This window comes from Rhinoderma darwinii, chromosome 9 (assembly GCF_050947455.1).
Source record: "Rhinoderma darwinii isolate aRhiDar2 chromosome 9, aRhiDar2.hap1, whole genome shotgun sequence".
Taxonomy (NCBI): domain Eukaryota; kingdom Metazoa; phylum Chordata; class Amphibia; order Anura; family Rhinodermatidae; genus Rhinoderma; species Rhinoderma darwinii.
The window spans coordinates 32,178,123-32,200,641 of NC_134695.1; the positions used below are offsets into that span (position 1 = coordinate 32,178,123).

The following is a 22,519-nucleotide window of genomic DNA, read 5'->3' on the forward strand; positions in this document are numbered from 1 at the left end:
GAGGTAGAAAAATAGAAATACTTCCCCAGCGCTGTCTCTTTTCATAGAAGGTACATGCAGATTGTATATAGCAGTCAGTCCATAGGAGACCGGAGATAAAATACTATATGTTGTAATCAGAATAAGCTACGCGTAAGGAGGTCGGACCGACCTCTTAATCAGGCAAAAAAAAAACGCAGTTTTAAGGTATGTTTTTTTGCCTGATGAAGAGGTCGGTCCGAGCTTGTAACGCGTAGCTTATTCTGATCAAAACATAGTATTCTCTCCTGCCTCCTATGGACGGATTGCTATATACACTCTGAATGTACCTTCTATGCAATGAGACCGCGCTGGGTAAGTATTCCTATTTTTCTAGCTCCTCATTTTTGATTTATTGACAGAACACAATAAAATTAACTTTTTATAAGGAGTATAAAGGGTATTAGCTGCCTTCCAACAAATTGTATGTGGTTTATCTTGATTTAAAGGCTATGAAAACCTTTGAAGTCTTTAATTTTTTTTTAATAAAACAAAAGTATATTAGAGCTTTTTGTGCAACTCTGTAAAAGGTGTTATTAAAAATGTATTTTACTTTCTGAGATACAGCTTCTATGTATCTTGGATACATAGAAGCTGTATCCTGCTCTAAAACCCGAATACGTCCGCTCAGCGGGACGGACTGCTTCAGCGACAGCCGGTCCTGCACGTCTGACACACAGGAGTCACCTGTTAGCGATCACATCTACGTTATGATCTTAGACATGATTGATAACAGCTGGATCTTGCATTTCAGAGACACGAAGGACCTGCTGTCAGTATACATCAAAGCTGATGTATTCAGATTTCAATGCACGATACAGCTTCTATGTGTCCGGGATACATAGAAAAGTAGCGCTAAAAAGTTTAAAAATAAATAAAAATAAAAAACTAAATTTCAGAGTTGGACAAAACACTAATACACTTTTTTTATATATTTAACCCCTTAATGACCAGCCTATTTTAGACCTTAATGACCAGGCCATTTTTTACATCGTCTCATTAAAAGAGATATAACTTTTTCATTTTAGCGTCGACATAGCTGTATAAGGTCTTGTTTTTTGCGGAACAAGTTGTAATTATTAATAGCACCATTTTGGGGTACATAGAATCTATTGATCAACTTTTATTAACTTTTCTTTGGGGGGGGGGGGGGAATGGGAAAAAAAACCTGCAATTTCTCCACACTTTTTTGCGTTCTAAGTTTACGCCGTTTACCATGTGGTATAAATAACACAATAACTTTATTCAGTGGGTTGTTGCGATTGCAACGATAACAAATTTATATAGATTTTGTATGTTTTACTACTTTTACACAGTGAACACACTTTTTTTTTTCAAAATTATTCGTTTTTGTGTCTCCATGTTTGAAGAGCCGTAACTTTTTTATTTTTCCGCCGATGCAGTTGTATGAGGGTTTTTTTTTTTTGCGGGACGACCTGTAGTTTTTAATTGGTACTATTTTGGAGTAGATGCGACTTTTTATCGATCTCACCCGTTTAACCCTTCAAATGCGGCACTCAATAGCGAGCATACTGCGTGTGATCGCAAGGTGTCTGTCTTCTATAACAGCCGGGGGCCTAATAAAGGCCCCCAAAGTCTGCCACAGTTAACGCCTGCTAGGCCATGCCAGGGGCATGGCCAAGCAGATGCCTGTCCGTTTTACACAGATAGAACGTAATACACTGCAATACAAAAGTATTGCAGTGTACTATAAAAGCGATCGGATGATCACATAGTGAAGTCCCCTAGTGGGACTAATAAAAAAAGTTTATTTATTAACTTTAAACTTTTTTTTTTTTTAAACAGAAATGTGAAAAAAAAATAATTAAAAACCCACTTTTCCCTTACAAAATGCTTTATTAACAAGCAAAAAGTAAAAAAAAAGTTACACATATTTGGTATTGCCGTGTCCGTAATGACCCAAACTATAAAGTTGTTACATTATTTAACCCACTCAGCGATCGCTGTAAAAAATTAAATACAATAAAAAAATTGCTGTTTTCTTTGAATCCAGCCTTAAATTTTTTTTTATAAAAAAAGTCGCATGTGCTCCAAAATGGTACCAATAAAAACTACAAGTCGTCCCGCAAAAAAAAAGCCATCATACAACTGCATCGACGACAAAATAAAAAAAAGTTATGGCTCTTCAAATATGGAGACACAAAAACAAATAATTTTGAAGAAAAAGAAAAAAGAAAAAAAAAAAAGTGTTTTTACTGTGTAAAACTAGGAAAACATAACAAAACTATATAAAATTTGTTATCATTGCTATCAAAACAACCTGATGAATAAAGTTTGTATTGTTTATACCAGACGGTAAACGGAATAAATTTAGGAAGCAAAAATTGCTGTTTTTTTCCTATTCCCCCGGAAAAATAAAAATAAACTTAAAAGGGAATGTGTCGCTAGAAAAATATTTTTTTATTTTTTTTAGTTAAACAGTTCGTATTTAAGTGATTAAACATTGTTTCCATGTGCTGGTCACTAGAGGGAGCAATTCCCAAAATTGCAGCATTGGCATGTGGTAAAGCAACCTCATTGCTTTATGCTGCAAAATTGGAGAAGACAAACTCGCTCTAGTGTCCTCAAACAATCCCCCATCCTTTATCCTGGCTAGTGCCAGGAGAAAGGAGGGGGTTGAATGTTTAAACCTCCTACACGGTGTGCCGCCATTTTTTGAGCGTATGCACAGTGTAGGAGAATTAGATAGTGGTAATCAGACAGTACAACACGAACATACACACATCACATACACAAACATAACTTACCTGCTCCTTTTCGCTGCCTCCGCTCCTAGTCCTTGCTTCTGAACATATGGACGGAAGCCGCGATCGGAAGTAGTCATCTTACTGTCCGGCCGCGGCTTCCGGTCCACATGAAAATGGCGCCGGATGTCGCTATGCCGAAGACCTTCCTTTTGGACTGTGTGGGAGCGGCGCATGCGCCGTTCCCACACAGACGGCGTACGCTATAGTGAATGGAACGGCTCCCGTTCGCATTCTCTATGGGGTCGTATGTGCCATAATCCATCTCTGTATGTGTCGTTAGTCGACACATACAGAGATGAAAAAAAAAATGGCAGCCCCCATAGAGAAGTAAAAGAAAGAAAAAAGAACACCAATAACTAAAATTTATCTTAATGACATACTAAAAGCAACATATAAAAAAAAAAAATAATAATAATTTTTCGTGACACCTTCCCTTTAAATCAATAAATTATATGTACCCCAAAATGGTGGTATTAAAAAAAAATACAACTTGTCCCACACTAAAAAAGACCTTATACAGCTATGTCGACGCAAAAACAAAAAAGTTAATGCTCTTTGAATGAGACGATGGAAAAACATAAAAAATAGCTTGGTCATTAAGGCCTAAAATGGGCTGGTCATTAAAAAGTTAAGTGTCCAGCAGCTTAGCGATGCCATACAGTGTTTGTATCGGAGGAAGAACTCAGTCTGTGCTTTTAAGGCCTGATTTACACGAGCGTGTGCGTTTTGCGCACGCAAAAAACGCGGCGTTTTGCGTGCGCAAAATGCACTTGACAGCTCCGTGTGTCATCAGTGTATGTTTGTAAACAGAAAAGCACTTTTCTGTTTACATTCAGAGTTTGACAGCTGTTGCGCAAATCACGCAGTTCGCATGGAAGTGCTTCCATGCGACCTGCATGGTTTTCACGCACCCATTGACTTCAATGGGTGCGTGATGCGCGAAAAACTGCGAAATATAGAACATGTCGTGAGTTTTACGCAGCGGACTCACGCTTCGCAAAACTCACGGACTGTCTGCATGCCCCCATAGAATAATATAGGTGCGTACGACACGCATGAAAAGCACGCGCGTCGCACACGCGTTTATTACACTCGTGTAAATGATGCCTAACACTGATGAATTGAGTGGTTTTATTTGAAATAAAAAAAATTCACACCATCTGATCATCCTCGAGAATCTTTTACTTTTTCTTCATTATACAGCTATTCTTCACAGTTCTATACAGTTTTGGTAAATGATGACCAAAGTTTAAGTTTAAAGAGGTTGTACAAGATTAGAAATTCATGGTTCTCTTCCAAAACTTGTGACCCACCTTTCCACATTCACTTCAATAGTGCTGAGTGGCAATAATAAAATGCAACCCATGGGCAGATGTGGTGCGGTTTCTGGAAGAAAGAAGATCTATTTTTCTCTAATTAATAGCAACCCCGTATAAAGGACATGTCACTAGGTTACATAAATTGAACTGGCTGACCAGAATATTGCCGTCTCCCCGATTCCAGCGCGGTTTGCCTTTTTTTTTTCCTGGACACCACGTTCCAGAGATATGGCCCAATGTTGTGTTGGCTCCCTACATGCTCATTTGCTGTAGGTAGCAGACAGATCGTAAACTGCCCTCAAGCTGCCTCACGCCGATTGGGAAGCGAGCGCCAGAAAATTAGCATAGAGGGAGCCAACAAAACAGCGGGCCATATCTCCAACGGGGAGAGAGGGGGGGGGGGGAAGCAATGAATGAATCTGGGAGACTGTGCTGTTCACTTATATGACCTAGTGACAGGTCCTCTTTACACTATTATCATAGCTTTTATAATGAACGGTCCACAGACCAAGAAAATAAATGTGCCTTACCACGTCTTCATGCAATAATGCAATAGTCTGGCTAGTATCCTCAGACAAAATCTCCTCGTTTTCGTCAGGAATGTAGGGGCACCAGATTATCCTTCGATTACTATTAAATAGAATGTGGTCTGGTCGTCTGATGTGAACTACAATCTCATCCCTTAAAATAAAAAATATTTTTTTTTTATATATAATATATTATATAAATATATATATATATATATATATATATTTTTTTTTTTTTTTATTTTTTTTTTATTTTTTTTTATTTATTTTTATTTTTTAAAAAATGGCCTTGCTAATTCAACAAGAACACATAACATTGTATATAGGATAATTTCCACTTAAACAAAAACTGAGGAAACCAATACAATAAAGATGCTTATATCACCACTTCCATAAATTAGACCACATTTCTCACTTTTTTCTTTTTACCATTAGAATAGAAACATGAAATAAATATTAAGAGGGATGGTCTCATGAAAACAACCTCTTTAAATGGAAACCAGTGAATTGATCAGCTATTCGCAACAGATTTGACTTTTGTAACCCCCTACAAAAAGGAGTTATCTCCAGGGGAAGCAGTGCCCAGGTACTGAACATACGGGAAGGGTCCACTCTTATACGACAGCTATCATGGCACTCTATAGGGCTCAATTAGCCCGACCGATGCTTATGGCATGTACGTCGGGAGTTTTCCTGGCGTACAAGCTAAACGTAGAGCAAAAATTGAAATATGAAAAAGGGCTTAAAGTGGACATCCAAGATTTTAAATTGATGACCTTTTTTTTTTTGAATTGGCCATTAATATTACATTAAGTGGGGGGTTCTGACTCAGCAGCCTCTTCATGGTTTATAGAACGTTGTTGCGGCTGTGCAAGGTATTGCAGTATCGTCCCATGCAACTAAATGGATCAGTGCTGCAATACCTCGCACTGCCGCTACGAATGTAATGGCGTGCGCAAGTACAGAATCTGTGACAAAGATGTGAAGACAGTCTTACCAGCATTAAAAATAAAAGAAGGTTATAGTAAAGTTAAACTAGCTAATAATAAAAAAAAAAAAAAAAAAAAAAAAAAAAAAAGATTACAAAATTATAGAAAAACATACATTATCTTTCCATTCTCCATGGTGAGTCGCCACACAAAGAGGCTTCCGGCTTCATCCAGACATGCCAGCTGGTCTGAGTTCAGGTGAGCAAACGCCAAGTCCGTAACACTACCAGTAATTCCTTTTAGCAAAATCCGCTCCGCTGTAGTAATGCTGAGAACTCTAATCATAGCTGTTCCATTGGAACCTGGGAAAACACATGCAATATTTTTAAATTTGAAGAGCACAAAAAATAAAAATATAAAACAAACATCTAGAAAATCTCTACAACCATCCTCCTCCCTCATACTCCACATTTCTTGCTCTAGATCATTGCAAATTATTCTTAGGCCGGATTCACACGAGCGTGTGCGTTTTGCGCGCGCAAAAGGCACTTAACAGCTCCGGGTGTCATCACCATATGATGCGCGGCTGCGTGAGTTTCGCGCAGCCGCCATCATTATGACACTGTCTGTTTGTAAACAGAAAAGCACGTGGCGCTTTTCAGTTTTCAATCATACTTTTTACTGCTGTTATGCGAATCACGTGCGTCCCACGGAAGTGCTTCTGTGTGGTGCGCGTGATTTTCACGCACCCATTGACTTCAATGGGTGCGTGATGCACAAACCACGCACAAATATAGGACATGTCGTGAGTTTTACGCAGCGGACTCCGGCTGCGCAAAAATCACTGACTGTCTGCACGGCCCCATAGACTAACATAGGTCCGTGCGACGAGTGTGAAAATCGCGTGCGTAGCACGGACGTATATCACGTTCGTCTAAATAAGCCCTTAGTATGTCTGAAATACATTTTTGTGGTTCCTGAAACACAATGTAATATACAAATACAGTGACCATATGAGATCAAGAGAACCTAGTCAGCCGGACAGGCCTATTTTCGAAAATTCTTGCATTTCCCATGAAATAACTATTCTGGAAGCTATTTTAACACAACTCTGCTTTGTGCCATTCCTCTGTAATCCCTCCGAAAAAATAAATGCATAAAGTGACAACTTAGTGTTACAAATCCCCCTGTCAGAGAAGGTGTGCGTCTCTGCACAGGATCACTGTCAGCATTGAGTGGAAAGGGTCAGCGTGTAGGGAGACACCTTCAACTGAGAACAACTAGCTATCAATTTATTCATAAAATTTCCAAAAAGAAGAACAGCACAATGTAGAGTTCTAATGAAACATCCGGAATGGTTATTCCATGGGAATTAAAATTGACTAAAAACGGACATGTCTGGAGAGGTGAACGGATAACTGACTGGTTTCCACATAAAGGCAATGTTCTGACTATTGGCAAACACATTAAAATGCGCAATACTTTTTTTTTATTCATTTAAGTGCCTCTTCAGGATATTGTTTAACCTGTCCCCCTGCCCCCTCACAGGCTACAGAACACAATTTTGACTTGGAAATCGCATCCTCAGACCAGGAAAAAATAAATAAAAATAATTTTTTTTTAAAAACAAAATCTAAAAAAAAAAGTGGCACTGCTCTAGGAACTTAATTTTCATTTACATTTCAGGATGCCCTCTGCCCCTTTGGCCATTGGATTTTATAATACACCCATGTCTTCAAAAGTAGGTCAAGGAGGCTTTGAAATTCAGGCAACTGGAACATCGATTTAGGTTTGTCATGAAATTATTATTTATTTTTTTTATCATATTGCTTTTAATATGATAACATACATTTTATTTATTTATATTCTCGTGTTCTACTTTTTTCTTATTTTTACTTCTCTATGGGGGCTGCCATTTTTTTTTTTCCATCTCTGTACCTGTCGATTAACGACACATGCAGAGATGGAATACGGCACATATAACCCCATAGAGAATGCGAACGGGAGCCATTCCATTCACTACAGCGTACGCAGTCTGCGTGGGAACGGCGCATGCGCCGCTCCCACACAGACCAAAACGGCTTAATTTTCATGTGGACTAGAAGCCGCTGCCGGACAGCAAGATGACGACTTCCGGCCGAATGTTCAAGGGAGCGAAGGCGCAAGGAATAGGAGCGGAGGTAATTTATGTTCATGTATATGGTGTGTATTATGTTAGTGTATGCGATGTGTGTATTATGTTTGTGTTATACTGTCTGCTGAGCCCTGTATCTAATCCTCCTACACAGTGCAGTCGCTCAGAAAATGGCGGCACACCGTGTTGGAGGTTTGAAGATTCAAACCCCTTCTTCTCCTGGCACTAGCCAGAATAAGGGAGGGGGGATTGTGTGAGGACACTAGAGAGTGTGTCTACCCCAAATTTGCAGCATAAAGCAAAGAGGTTGCTTAACCACATTGACCATGCTGCAATTTTGGGAACTGCTCCCTCTAGTGACCAGCACATGGAAATGTTATAAATTAGAAGAATCAAATTTATAATATTTCCTGACTTGTGGAAAAAGAAAACAAAAAAAAACACACAACATGACAGCAAGACCTCATGCACACGACCCGTAGAAACTCCCGTTATTACGGGTCGTAATTCCGACCCGTAGAAACTCCCGTTATTACGGGTCGTAATTCCGACCCGTAGAAACTCCCGTTATTACGGGTCGTAATTCCGACCCGAAATAACGGGCCCAGACTTCTATTGGCCACGGGTACCTCCCCGTGTGCTTACGAGAAGGTGCCCGTGCCGTTGAAAAAGATAGAACATGTCCTATTTCAGGCCGTAATAACGGCACGGGCAGCCCATAGAAGTCTATGGAGCTCCCGTAATGACGGGTGGCTACGTGTGTGCACCCGTCATTACGGCAGCGTTGCTAGGCGACGTCCGTAAATAGTCACTGTCCAGGGTGCTGAAAGAGTTAACTGATCGGCAGTAACTCTTTCAGCACCCTGGACAGTGAGTTCCGATCACAATATAGAGCAACCTGTAAAAAAATAAATAAAAAAATAAATTACCAAGAACTCCCTGCTTCTTCCTCCAGTCCGGCCTCCTGGGATGACATTACAGCCCATGTGACCGCTGCAGCCAATCACAGGCTGCAGCGGTCACATGGACTGCGCGTCATCCAGGGATGTCGGGCTGGATGTCGAGAGGGACGCGTCACCAAGGCAACGGCCGGGTAAGTATGAATTTCTTTTACCTCGGAAAGGGCTGCCCCTTCTCTCTGTCCTGCACCGATAGAGAGAAGGGGTTGCCGATTAGTGCAGTGCAATTTTGCCCGTAAATACGGGTGGAATACTGGTGACACCGGAACCGTATTTACGGGCACAGGTCCGTAAATAGTGGTGCAAAACGGGTCGAATACGTGTGACACCGGACCCGTATTCACGCCAGTATTTACGGGAGGGAAAAAAATACGTTTGTGTGCATGAGGCCCTAACCTGTAAAAAAAAAAAACGCTAGTTTTTGTAAAGCGCTTTTTAAACTACAGGCGTTTTACACGTTTTCGCGTATTTTTTTTGGGCACGTAATTAGGACTCCCATTGACTATGGGAATCAGGTGCGTTATCGGCACGTTTTACGCACCAAAGTATAGACCGTACGTTTTTTTGTTTTTACGCGAAACGTTTTTTTAACACACACACACGTAAAAAAACGCACAAAACCCTGCTTCTCATGTCACTAGGAAGACCCCTGAGAAAGTCGAGTGTCTCGGAAAAAAAAAAGCAGGTCAGGATATGATGTATGGACCCCTTGCTGGACTAAGTATGGTCTATCTAATTTTTTATTTGTGCTCAGGTCATTACATTATAAATCACTGATACATTATGCATGTGTATATACACCAATTTGTATTGTGTTTATATATTGCATACATTTTGCAATAATCCGGTCACAAGATTGTTTGGAGCTCTACACTTGTAGTTCATAATCTTACGGTTCACCACTTAGTTCTCTCTCTATACGTAATTTTGAACTTTTTTTTTGTTCCAATAAAGTGTTCTACTTATTGATATTCTTTGTGAAATGTGCATTTCTCTTGTATTGCCCTTTTTCTTTTTCGTATTGGATGTCTATTGGGCAAGTGATTTGCACTCTTTTAACCAGAAAAAAAAAAAGTCGTGAACTACCCATAACATTTTTTTTATAAAGTTTATTTAGATCATTTAAAATGAACAGACAACAAAATCAGATAATTATGGAATTATTCCAAACCGGAACATTGTTGAGTATCCGCCCTTTCTTTCAGGGACAGGAAACTAGGGAAAGGGGGGGGGGGGATCTAACATTCTCCCCACAGTTTCTGGTCTCTCATGAGGCAAGGAGTTACTCCAGTGCTGCAGTTATGGAGGTGTAGAGGAAAACAAAGCTCAGACCTCTAGAACGATAAAGTGAAAAACTAATGTACCCAGAATTTTGGACCCAACAACATTACAAAAAAGGGAGGACAATCCATTCTACACCTTTATGGCATATTCACATGATATACCATAAATGTCTGATAGGTACAGGTTTAACGTCTTAGACCCTTACCCAATTGGCGAATGCGGGTCCGATGACCCACTTTGCCTATTCACAATGGCCTGTGCTTGCGCCGAGATCTATTCATTGAAGTCTATGGGAGTTACAGAAAGAAACGCGCAAGCAAGGTTCTGTCTGACTAAAATGGAAAGAGCCCAAGGCAAGCACAGCCACCTCTTCATCCATGTCAATATGGAAAGCAGACTACCAAGCATTTATGGCCAATATATTCTATAGCTATGCCATATAAATGCCTTTTTGGAATACCCCTTTTATATGTTAACATATCAATTATTATATAGGTTACCTCGGCAATAACAATAATCTTTATTTAATTACTGCCAACATATTCTGCTGCACTTTACAATTCAGAGGGAACATGTACAGACAATATCAGACATTACATCGTTACAAAAATAATTTACATTTCAAAGAGCAGTGAGGACCCTGCTTACAATCTATGAGGAAATAGGGGTGACAAAAAAAAAAACGTAAAAAGTGCTTGTTAAGTACAACGGGCCAGCATTTTTTTATTTTTTTTAAGTACACACAAAGCTGCATAAGCCGGTCACCAGCCAATATCGGTCTATGACAGACACGAAGTGTAAGGAGCATGGGGGGGTTACTGTTGAATGAAGGGGTCAGGTTCTGATGACTAATGTAATAGAGGTGTAAAGGAAAGTAAATCAGACTAGGGAATGTTATAGACCGGTCTAAAAAAACTGTGTTCAGGGCACGCTTAAAACTGTAAATGTCGGGACCTCATTTGGATTTTCCAGGGTAGCGCATTCCAGAGGACTGGTGCTGGACAAGAAAAATCTTGGAGATAGGAATGGGAGGTTCGGATAATGGAGGATGGTCATCTAAATTGTTGGCAGAACATAGAGCACAGTTATGGTGGTAGACAGATATGCGTGAGGAGATGTAAGAAGATGCAGCACTCTGGAGAGCTTTGTGGGTTAGAGTAATAAGTTTAACCGGTTAAGGACTAGTCTGTTTTACAGCTAAATGACCAGAGCAAATGTCACAATTTTGCTATGCGCTTCTTTAGATGACTATAACTCCGCAGGTGAATAAAGTTCATCTTTGAATTTTACACTCTTTTTAAAGGACAGATAGGGCTTTGTTTTAGTGGCATTTGTCAGTATATATCATTTTTATTTTTTTCTCTAAAGTGGGCAAAATTGGAAAAAAATGCAAGAATTTAGCAATTGCGCCAGTTTATGCTAGCATTTTTCACACACGGTATGGACCACGGACAAAATTCATCTCCTTTCACGTTCTTCCACTTCTCCCGTGCATGGGGATACCAAATATGTGTGCCTTATTCACTGTGCGGGCATGTGCCAGGGCTTGGCATAAAAGGAGGCTTTTCGGTCCAGGAATTTTGCATTTGATTTTATAGCCGCATACGGTTTTCTTGGGGGCGTAATGCTGCTGAAACATTAGAATCACCCCATAAATGACTTCATTCACACAAGTAGACCCCACAAGGTTTTCTTCAAGGGGTTTATCATATTTTTAGACAGTCCAGTTTTCTTCTGAAAGTTTCTTGAATAAGATGGATCAAAATAAAATTAGCAATTTTTTAGCAAATGCGTCAGTTTATACCAGCATTTTTCACACACGGCATAGACCACGGCCAAAACTCATCTCCAAACCTCCCTGACTTACTTAGGAGTTCAACTCACTCCCTCCTATACGTCGGTTTACAAGGCTAATTTCCCCTCTCTGTTTGTAGAGCTACGTCAGCTAATGGCCAGGTGGGATCCTCTTCCCATGTCATTTTTTGGGCGCATAGCAGCGGTCAAAATGACCTTACTCCCTAAATTACTGTACTACTTTGAGACTTTGCCGGTAGCTGTACCTATGAAGGAATTGCGGGCCATGCAGTCTTCTATCCTCAGGTTCATATGGCATTCCGGCAGACATCGAATCCCGAAATCAGTTTTATTATCGGGTCGATCGGCGGGTGGGCTATCGGTCCCTGATGTGGTGAAGTACTACTGGGCGGCACACCTCCGTCGTATACCCAGCTGGGTGTCTTTAAGGGCGTACAATAAATGGACCGAAATAGAGAAGCTATGGATGGCCCCGGTCCACCCAAACTCCCTGTTATGGGGTGACCCACTGGTAATGCCGACTGCATCTTTATTGGGTCCCATGAGATTTCAAAGGGAGGTGTGGGAAACCTGTAAAAACCGCTTCCATTTGGCATCGCTTTGCCCGCCCTTGACTTCGGTACTCTACACTCCCACTATTCCGGGGGGCACTACCTCCCGAATAGTCCGATTGTGGACGGGAATTGAGGTATTTCACCTGGCTGATATGGTTGATCCCCACACGCAAGAGCTTCACCCGTTTTCATACTTTCAAAAACATCATAATATTCCCTCCGCTGCGTTCTTTCACTATCTTCAGGTTAGACATTACATGCAGCAAACTTTTAGATCCACGCGGGTTACTGCACCTACAAGCTTCGAAAGGTTATGTCGGTATGCTACCACCACTAGGGGGCTTATCTCAGCCATTTATGCATTATTGCTATCCCCGGAGGGTTCCCCTCCGCCTGGGCATAGATACATGTTGAAGTGGGAGGCCTTACTGAATAAATCCATCCCGCTCTCATTGTGGCAGATTATTTGGTCGCAAGCAGCTAAAACCTCCATCTGCACTGCATATAAGGAAAACCAATATAAAATCCTTATGTTTTGGTACCACACCCCTGCCTTTCTGCATAGCTTCAATCCGGGTATTCCGTCGGAATGCTGGCGTTGTAGAGGTCAGAGAGGTGATCTGTTCCATATTTTCTGGAGCTGTTCACTGGTACAACAGTATTGGTTGGAAGTTAAGAACTTGGCATTGGCGGTGTTGCAGCAGGATATTCCCTTAGATCCTCTTCATTACCTCCTAAATGTTCCCCCTAGGTCTTTGGGGAAATCACCAGCTCGACTCTTCCGACACTTTCTCACAGCCGCTAAGACGTTGATAGCATGGAAATGGAGACAGACAACCCCTCCCTCCTACATCGACTTAGTAACTAGAATTAGGGAAATACGTACAATGGAGCATATGACGGCCTCTATTGACAATGAACTGGACAGGTTCAAAGTGGTGTGGGACCCGTGGGACAAGTATTGGATACAGGGAACTCAAGATTAGGTGGTAGGTGGAGCTCCGACTATCCCCCCCCCCTCACCCTCTTAAACCCCTGTGTTTTTTCCCAGATGTTTTGTCTGTCTACTGAAAGTTACTGTCTTACTATGTGAATTGCATGGCCCTTCATGCTGTTCTAAGTTATATGTATATTTTTGAAAAATTTTCAATAAAAACACAGTTGAAACCAAAACTCATCTCCTTTCACATTCTTCCACTTCTCCTGAGCATGGGGATACCAAATATGTGTGTCTTATTTATCTCACAGAGAAGTAGGAGGGCGGACGATAGAAGAAGCTTATTTCACAAATCGCTTTTTTTCAAAGCTGGTTTTACAAAACTCAACAGAGTTTCTATAACACTTCCAAAATATCTGCTCTTGAAGCAGAAATCCCAAAATATTCATCTAGGGGTATAATGGGAATTTATTTTTTGGGGTTTTCTAAAATAAGAAATTGCAGGTTTATGCAAATGGAGCTCTCCAGCAGATGAACTTTAGAGAATATGCAAACATGACATCCACCCCCCACCCACCCATTCCCTCCCTCACCCTTGGAGTAAAATCAGGGGAAAAATAAAAACGTAATGTAGGGCAAATATATTTTCAACGAATTAACTAAAATCTAATAATTCAGAACAGTGTGGTATTTTTTAAAACATGGCTCAATGCACAGGCCTGGTTGTGAGGGACATGATGGACAGAAATATCGGGAATCTTTGCGGTGCCCGTCTTTTCTGCAGACGCGGCACTTTTTCTGAGGGTTGCTTCTGGTTGGTGTTGGGGGAATACGACTGATGAAGTGTCTTTCAGTCAGTCGCGTGACATCCTCAGACTGGGGGCATTCTCGGGTGTCCTGAACATCAAAAATGAGGCCTTCAATAATTTTTTCCTGGAAATCCAGGTATGTGTCTCTGCCTCTGTTTTTTTTATAGAGCACAAATGAGTTGTGGATGGCCACCTGTAACAAATAAATGGCCACCTTTTTGTACCAGGTTTTAGTTTTGCGTTTTACTAAATAGGGCTGTAAAACCTGGTCGCTTAAATCCACCCCCCCCATGTACTTGTTATATTCGGACACGCTCACTGGTTTGTGCTTGTCCGATGTTGCCCCTCTTTCCCTCACTGCCACTGTTCCTGCGGTATGAATCGTGCTTAGCACATACACATCTTTGCGATCCCTGAACTTGACCGCCAACTATTCTTCAGATGCATAAGCACAGGAGTCCCCCTTTACCATGCGCTTCCCCACTAATTGCTGTGGAAAACCAATTCGGTTTTTGCGCATGGTACCACATGCCCCAGTCCTTGCAGCATGCAAATGCCTAAACAGGGGCACACTGGAATAAAAATTATCACAGTACAGGTGGTACCCCTTGTGAAGCAGAGGCTGCATTATCTCCCACACGATCTTACTGCTGGTGGAAAGATCAGGGGGGCATCCAGGAACATTTATTGTGCGGTCCCGCCCTTCATAAATCCTGAAGGCAGTGGTATATCCTGACCCGCTTTCACACAATTTGTAGAGCTTAACGCCATATCTTGCCCTTTTTGAAGGTAGATATTGGCGAAAGCTAAGTCTGCCATGAAAGTTGAGGAGGGATTCGTCCACACTTACATTCTGCTCAGGGGTGTAGAGTTGCAGAAATAAATTCAGGGAATTTATTAGCGGTCTTATTTTGAACAACCGATCCCGGTTTGCAACGGTACTTGGGGGGGCCTGTGCGTTGTCATTGAAGTGGAGGAACCTCATTATTGTCTCATAACGAGACCTGGGCATTACTGCAGAATATACTGGGGTGGCTTGGGCGGGTCTTGTTGACCAGTAAGACCTAATGGAGGGCTTTTTGACAATACCCATATTTAGGGTGAGCCCCAAATTTTTTTTTAATTCCAGCAAATTGGTGGGCGTCCAATCTCTGGCATGGGTGGATGAAGGTTTCTGCCTTATATATTGAGTGGCATATAAATTTGTTTCGTGGACAATCTGATTTAGGATGTCGTCCGTTTTAAATAAATGGAAGTAATCCATTTGGACAAAATTTGTATTGTCCACGGTTATGCCAGGGGTGGCAGTAAATCCGTCGATTCTAGGCCCAAAAGATGGGGCAGGTGCCCATACAAGAGCCTGAACTGAAGGGACCAGGCTGTCCCGTGCTACAGCGCTACTTGGCCCTGCGCTTTCAAGTTCTGCAGTTTCAACTGCATCAGGGACAACGTCCCCTGAAGATGAACCTGAAGTGACGCTGTCATCGTCACTACCTAAAACAGGTTCCATCTCGGACGCCATCTCTGATGCGGTCTCCGACTCAGACCACAGCATGGCGTATGCCTCCTCGGCGCTAAACAACTTCCTCGCCATAACGTAACTAACACTAACACTAACTAAACAAATAGTTGTTTTTTTTTATATAAAACACACAAACTAACTGGTATATATATCTACACTACCGCGAACAAAAAAATAAACCGCTATTGCTATATATATTATATATATGTGGATATATATATATAATTATATACTCCCTACCTGCCTATTCTAATAGAATAAAAGATAGAAAGGTAGATAGAAAAAAAGATAGATGGATAGATAGATTTCTATCTATCTATACAGAGAATGTTTTAGAGTGTAACTGTATTTTTTGTGTAACTGTAATCTTCTGGCAGCAATTCTCCCGAGTCTCTTCTTCTCCTCAAACTGAAACAATGTTTGAGGAGAAGAAAAAGAGGCAGGAGATTTACTGCCAGAAAAGTCAAAATAAAACAAATGTGGTCGCTGTGATAGGTTTTCACAGCGACCACATGTTCAGGGACCATCAGATTGGTCCCTGATACTCTGCCCAGTGCCCAGAGCTGTTGGTAACAGCGTGGGCACAGGGCTGCGTGCACACTGTTTTCTATGCAGAAATGCATGTGATCGCTGTGATTGGTTGTCACAGCGATCACATGTTCAGGGGCCAAAAGATTGACCCCTGACATTCTGCCCAGTGCCCATGGCTGTTAGCAACAGCCAGGGCACAGAGCTGTGTGCACGCGATCGCGCGTGCACAGTCTCTGAAGTGCCGCCGTAAATAGTCTATACGGCGGACTTCAGAGACCCTGACCGCTGGCCGTATAAATACGGCCAGCGGTCGGGAACCTGTTAAATTTTATTCTAAGATGAATGGGCAACCAGTGCAGTGACCGCCAAAGGGTGGAGGCCAGTGGTGTAGCAGATGGTCAGAAAGATGAGCCTGGCTGCTGTAAAAAGGATAGATTGGATTGGTTTTGGCAGTTTACACCATAAGAAAAGGGTGGTGTGAAGGTGACAGGAGTGTGCAAGCGATTGAATATAAGGAGTAAAGGAAACATCTGAGTAAAACAGAACCCCAAGACACAGGGCGGGCTACCTAGAAGTCACGGTAGTACAACACAATGAGATTGTTTAGGGAGGTTAGTAGATGGTGATAACACAAGGAGCTCAGTGTTAGAAAGATTCAGTTTCACATACAGAGAGGACATGATGTTGAGGGCAGCTGACAGACAATCACTGGTGTTTTGTATTAGAGCCGGGGTGATGTCACTGGAAGAGGTATAGAATTGGGTGTCATCAGCGTAGAGATGGTACTGGAAGCCAAATCTGCTGATGGTTTGTCCAATAGGGGATGTGTAGTGAGAAAAGATGAGGACCTAGGACTGATCCCTGAGAAACCCCAAGTGGAGAAGAGAAGAACCACCAAAATGATACACTGGACGAGCACTCAGAGAGCTAGGGAGAAACCCAAGAGAGAGCAATTTCCTTAATGCATATAGAGTGGAGAATATGGAGTAGTAGTTGGTGGTCTAAAGCGTCAGAGAGATCCAGAAGAATCAATGGAGAGCAGTGATCATAAGATTGGGCAGGAAATCATTTGAGACTATAGTAAGGACAGTTTATGTAGATTGCAAAACCAGATAGTAATGGGTCGAGAGGAAAGTTAGCATAGAGATACCGTATTAGGCTAGAGTGGACCAAGTGTTCCAGGAGTTTAGAAATGAAGGATGGATTAGGAACCGATCGGTAGTTAGCGGCACAGGACAGGTTAAGAGGTGGGGGCTTTTTCAGTAATGTGGTTAAACAGCATGTTAAAAAGAGGGAAATAAAGAGACTTGACGAGGGGATAGGATCACTAATGCAGGCAGTAGTAAGAGAAAGAGAGGAGCTAGAGATTACTACTTTGTTATTGGGTCAAATGCTGAAAGAGAAGGACGATGTGTGGGAGGGAAAAGGATCGATGCTACTAGGGGACTGGGAGATATTATCCTGCTGGATGTCGTCAAATTTTAACTGTAAAATAAGTAGCCAGGTCTACAGCACTGAGATCTGTGATAGGCGTCTGAACTTTAGGAATAAAGAGGGAATGAAAAATATCAAAGAGCCGTTAATAAGATCATGTGTAGACGAGAGAGGTGAAATAGACTTGTTTGGCATGGAGTAGGGCAGAGTTGTAAGTTTTGAACATGAACTTGTAATGGAGGAAATCTGCTAACATTCCAGCACCGTACCTCGAGCACAGCTGAAGAAAGCGGGATTGAGGCATGTGCAGAGTTTGTCGCTGTATGAGTCGGGAAGCGCGGAGTGTAGGGGGTGGCTGCTTCATCCAAGTCAATTTTGAGCGTTTCATTGTAATGTTTGGCAGCCAGATCAGGAACAGGAGTGGGAAGAGATGGGGAACAATGAGGTCTGTAGACTGAGGAGTTGCTCAGTGTTGATATGTATATTTCTGTATGTCTGATAGGTAGGCACGTCCTGACGAGGCAGAGAATTTTTGATAGTAAAGGAGCGAAGGTTGTGGTTTGAGAAAGCGGGAGAGGAGAACTAATAAAGTCAGAAACTGAGCAGAGCCAGAAACCAGATCAACTAAATGCCCTTCATGTGTAGGAGAATTAGTAAATTGTAAAGAACCTAGGGAGAAGGTTAAAGAGGCTCTGTCACCAGATTATCAAATCCCTATCTCCTATTGCATGTGATCGGCACTGCAATGTATATAACAGTAACGTTGTTTTTTTTTTTTTTTAAACGATCCGTTTTGGCCAAGTTATGAGCAATTTTATATTTATGCAAATTAGCCTTTCTAATGGACAACTGGGCGTGTTTTCTGTTATTTCCAACTGGGCGTGTCTTGTGTTTGTAACATCTGGGCGTGTTTACTTGTTTTACTAGCTGGGCGTTGTGAATAGAAGTGTCCGCATCATATGTCAGCATCATACACTTCTATTCACAACGCCCAGTTAGTGAAACAAGTAAACACGCCCAGTTGTCCATTAGAAAGGCTCATTTGCATAAATATAAAATTGCTCAGAACTTGGCCAAAAATTATCGTTTTTCAAAAAAAAACAAAAACAAAAAAACTTTACTGTTATCTACATTGCAGCGCCGATCACATGCAATAGGAGATAGGGGTTTGATAATCTGGTGACAGAGCCTCTTTAAAGATCGAAGCTGGGAGGCAGATGAGTAGATTGGGTTATCAATGGGGCTGTTAAAGTCACCCATAACGACAGTGGGTGTTTCAGAGGACAAGAAAGGTGGAAGCCAGGCAGCAAAATGATCCAGGAACTGGCAGGGGGTGGAAAACAGACACTCGGAGGGAGAATGGTCAGAAGAGTCTGAGGTTGTGGATAAGAATTGTAATGTATGCAAGTAAGTTACTTACTGGCAAGTATACCTACAATACTGTTACAGGTTATGTTTTAATGTATTTGCTTTCATTATGTTTTCTAGTTATATTCTCATGTGACTTTCTTGTACTCCACCATGAGGAAACATTTTTTTTAGTTGACAAGTAGCAGTTACATGAAGGAGAATTATTTTTCATAAACCTACTTTTTATTGTGGCACAGGGGAGAAGACAGAAGACTGCTGTAGGTGAGTATAATTTTTTTGTAATTTTTTTTTTCATGCTGCTAACTTTTTTTGTTTTGCAGGTTCGGCTAGACCATTTGAACTACATCATAGATTAGTTTGACTACTTCGATCTCCGTTTTTTTTTGTTTTGTTTTTTTTTATTTTTTTAAATAAACTGATCAAAGATGTTTGTGTGAGGGAGTTTTTGGTTAATACTTTCTTACTGCCTTAGTAATGGCTGCTGTCGGATTGACAATGTCCATTACTCAGGCTGGGGCTTAGTGTTAGCCAGTAAAAGGGCTAGCACTAACCCCCCATTATTACCCTAGTACCCATCGCCACCAGGAATACCGGGTACGAGCCAGTAACCGGCCATCTTAATTGTAACGAAAGGTTTGACAAATTTCTCACATGTCATAGCGACATGTCAGAAGTTTTGATTGGTGGGGTCCGGGCAGTTATACCCACACCAATCGCTCCACCGAAGCACTCGTGTGAGCACTAAGCCGCTTTGTGTCTGTTCGGCTTTTTCCGTAAATCCGATGTATCGGAGTACGGGCTCATAGACATTCTATTGAGCCCGTACTCAGATACATTGAGTTCCGGAAAAAGCTGAACAGACACGAAGCAACTGAGCGCTCTCATGACCACTGCTATTGCGTAGTTTGAGCGATTGGTGGGGGTCTCAGTGCTCGGACCCCACCAAATCAAAACTTGTGTCACTGTGACATGACAGAAGCTTGTCAAAAGTTTAGTTACCCTTTAAGTGACATACGGCTACCGGAGCGGCCGCAGGCTTGTATGATCAGGCTGGGCATGGACAAAAGCCGTGGCCCTGCCCACCCAGGCATTGCTAACCTGCTGATGATTTATTTTATCTGGCTGGTTATGAAAAATGAGGGACCCCCACATTGTTTTTATTAAAATTAAAAATAATGCGGTGCTTCCCCCATTTTTCAGAAAACTTTTCTTTTAAAGATTGGTTTATATGGACAGAGGAGGAGGGGGGGAAAAAAAAAAAAAAATGACATTAGCATTTTGAAAAAACAAAACAAAAACCATAATACCTCTTGTAGCATATGCAAGGTAGGCATTAGACACAGCAATCAGATTTCCATTGTAGTATTTCTGTTCCCAGTCATATTTCGCCACAGGCTGTATTTTTACCTAGGTAAGAAGGAACAACGTAGCAATAAATGCATTAATAAAACAAAAGAATCCAACACTATAGTGTCGTTTAATCAGGTCGCTAAATCACGCTTCCTGAGGTTAGGGCAGCATGAACATGCCGACAGGTTCCCTTAAAGAGGATCTGTCACCGTTCCCGACAGGTCTATTTTAGTAAATACTTCTATTCCCATAAAATCACAATTCATGAGAACTTTTTATTAGAACTGCAGTTTGCCATTCTGGTCATTATAAATAAATGGACAACTGGGTGTTACCATTAACGTTGTCAAAGTACTGCGTCCCTACACAGCCTGACTGTCTGAACTGATTTAATCTGGTCAGGGTGTATTCATATGGTGCGGTTTTGCCTAGACCGTAGTCGTGTGCACAGTCCGTGATTACGGCATTGATAAGCCGCGGAGTGACATCCGCAATCACGAACCGTGTACACACAAGATGTGCATTGACTTCCAGGATCCTGGATTGCAATTGCAGTCTGTAAAATGACATGTCTTTTTTTTTCTGCGGTCCAGGCAATGCACGAACCGTGGAAAAGACAGTCGTGTGCGTTGGCCCATAGGATAGAATGTGTTCTATACGATCTGCGATTGGAGATCGTATGTGGCCGCAAATCCACGTTCGTGTGCACAAGGCCTTAGCCGGTGTAATGACACACCCCAAACTAGCAACACCCCATTGTCAATTTATACATTTCTATCAGGAATAACAGAGTAATGGTACAGCGCAAAATTCTAGGGAAAAACGCTTCATAGTTGTTTCACAAGGAATATATAGTTACATAGTTAGTACGGTTGAAAAAAGACATGTCCATCACGTTCAACCAAGGGATGGGAAAAGGGAAGGGAAAAATTTCTACACATAGGAGCTTATATTTTTTTGTTCTAGGAAATTATCTAACACTTTTTTAAAGCCATCTACTGTCCCTGCTGTGACGGCTCCTGCAGTGACTATTCCATAAATTCACCGTTCTCACAGTAAAGAAGACTTGTCGCCTCTGTAGGTTGAAACTTTTTTCTACAGACGGAGGGAGTGCCCCCTTGTTTTTTGAGGGGCTTTTACATGGAAAAGGATTTCACCATATTTTTTGTATGTGCCATTCATATATTTATAGAAGTTAATCATGTCCCCCCCTAAAGCCTTATTCACACAAATGTGTCAGTTTTGCGCGCGTAAAAAATGCAGCGTTTTTCTTGCGTTGCAGTTTTTTTTTACATCTGTGTACGGTGCGTGTCCGCGTTTTTTACGCACGTATGTTATCAGTATGTCACGCGTTTTTTATGTCAGCAAAATAAACTGAAGTAGGTGGCTTTTTTTCCTCATTTCTTTGCAACTGTTGCGTGAATCACACACAGCACACGTATGATGTCCGTGTGCTGTCCGGTTTTTTCCCGCTCCCATAGACTTCAATGGGTGCGTGATGCACAAAAAAAAATGCACAAGAATAGGACAGGAGTGGAAAAAACAGTTAATGTCTGAATGGCCCCGTTGAATTGCATAGGTCCGTGTGACATCCGTTGTTTTAACGCGCGTAACACGTATGTAAAATACGCTCGTGTGAATAAGGCTTTAGTCGTCTCTTTTCAAGACTAAATAGGTTTAGTTCTTTTAATCTTTCCTCATAACTTAGATTCTCCATACCCCTTATTAGCTTCGTTGCTCTTCTTTGTATTTTTTCCAACTCCAGGAGCATCCTTTCTATGAACTGGAGCCCAGAACTGAACTGCATATTCTAGATGAGGCTTTGTAAAGTGGTAATATTACATCCCTGTCCGACGAGTCCATGCCTCTTAACACACGACAATATCTTGCTGGCCTTTGAAGCAGCAGATTGACATTGCATGCTGTTATTTAGTCTATGATTTACAAGTACACCCAGATCCTTCTCAACAAGTGACTCCCCCAGTGTATCTCCCCTAGGACATATGCTGCATGAATGTTGTTTGTACCCAGATGCATAACTTTACATTTATCTACATTAACACCTTCCCGACCGCCCACTGTCTTTTGACGTCAGGCGGTGCGGGTGCTTAATCTACAGAGACGTCTTTTGGCGTCGCTGCAGATCAGGCTGATGAGCGCTCGTGAGAGTGCTCGTCCTCTAAGCAGGAGCTGTTACTAACAGCTCCTGATCTTAGAGCAGCCTCCTGAACACAGCTGGGGTCGGCAAACATTCCAAC

General features: G+C 41.7%; 1 protein-coding gene across 1 annotated transcript in view; it reads right to left on the reverse strand.

Moving 5' to 3' along the window:
• Window positions 1-22,519, reverse strand: part of EDC4 (enhancer of mRNA decapping 4) — a 203,121-nt gene that overhangs the window by 155,747 nt on the left and 24,855 nt on the right. Inside the window, exons 4-6 of the mRNA XM_075837480.1 lie at window positions 20,219-20,318; window positions 5,737-5,923; window positions 4,636-4,786 (exon numbers count right to left, since the gene is read on the reverse strand). Coding sequence (XP_075693595.1) covers window positions 4,636-4,786; window positions 5,737-5,923; window positions 20,219-20,318 — 438 coding nt within the window. The remainder of the gene's footprint in view (window positions 1-4,635; window positions 4,787-5,736; window positions 5,924-20,218; window positions 20,319-22,519) is intronic.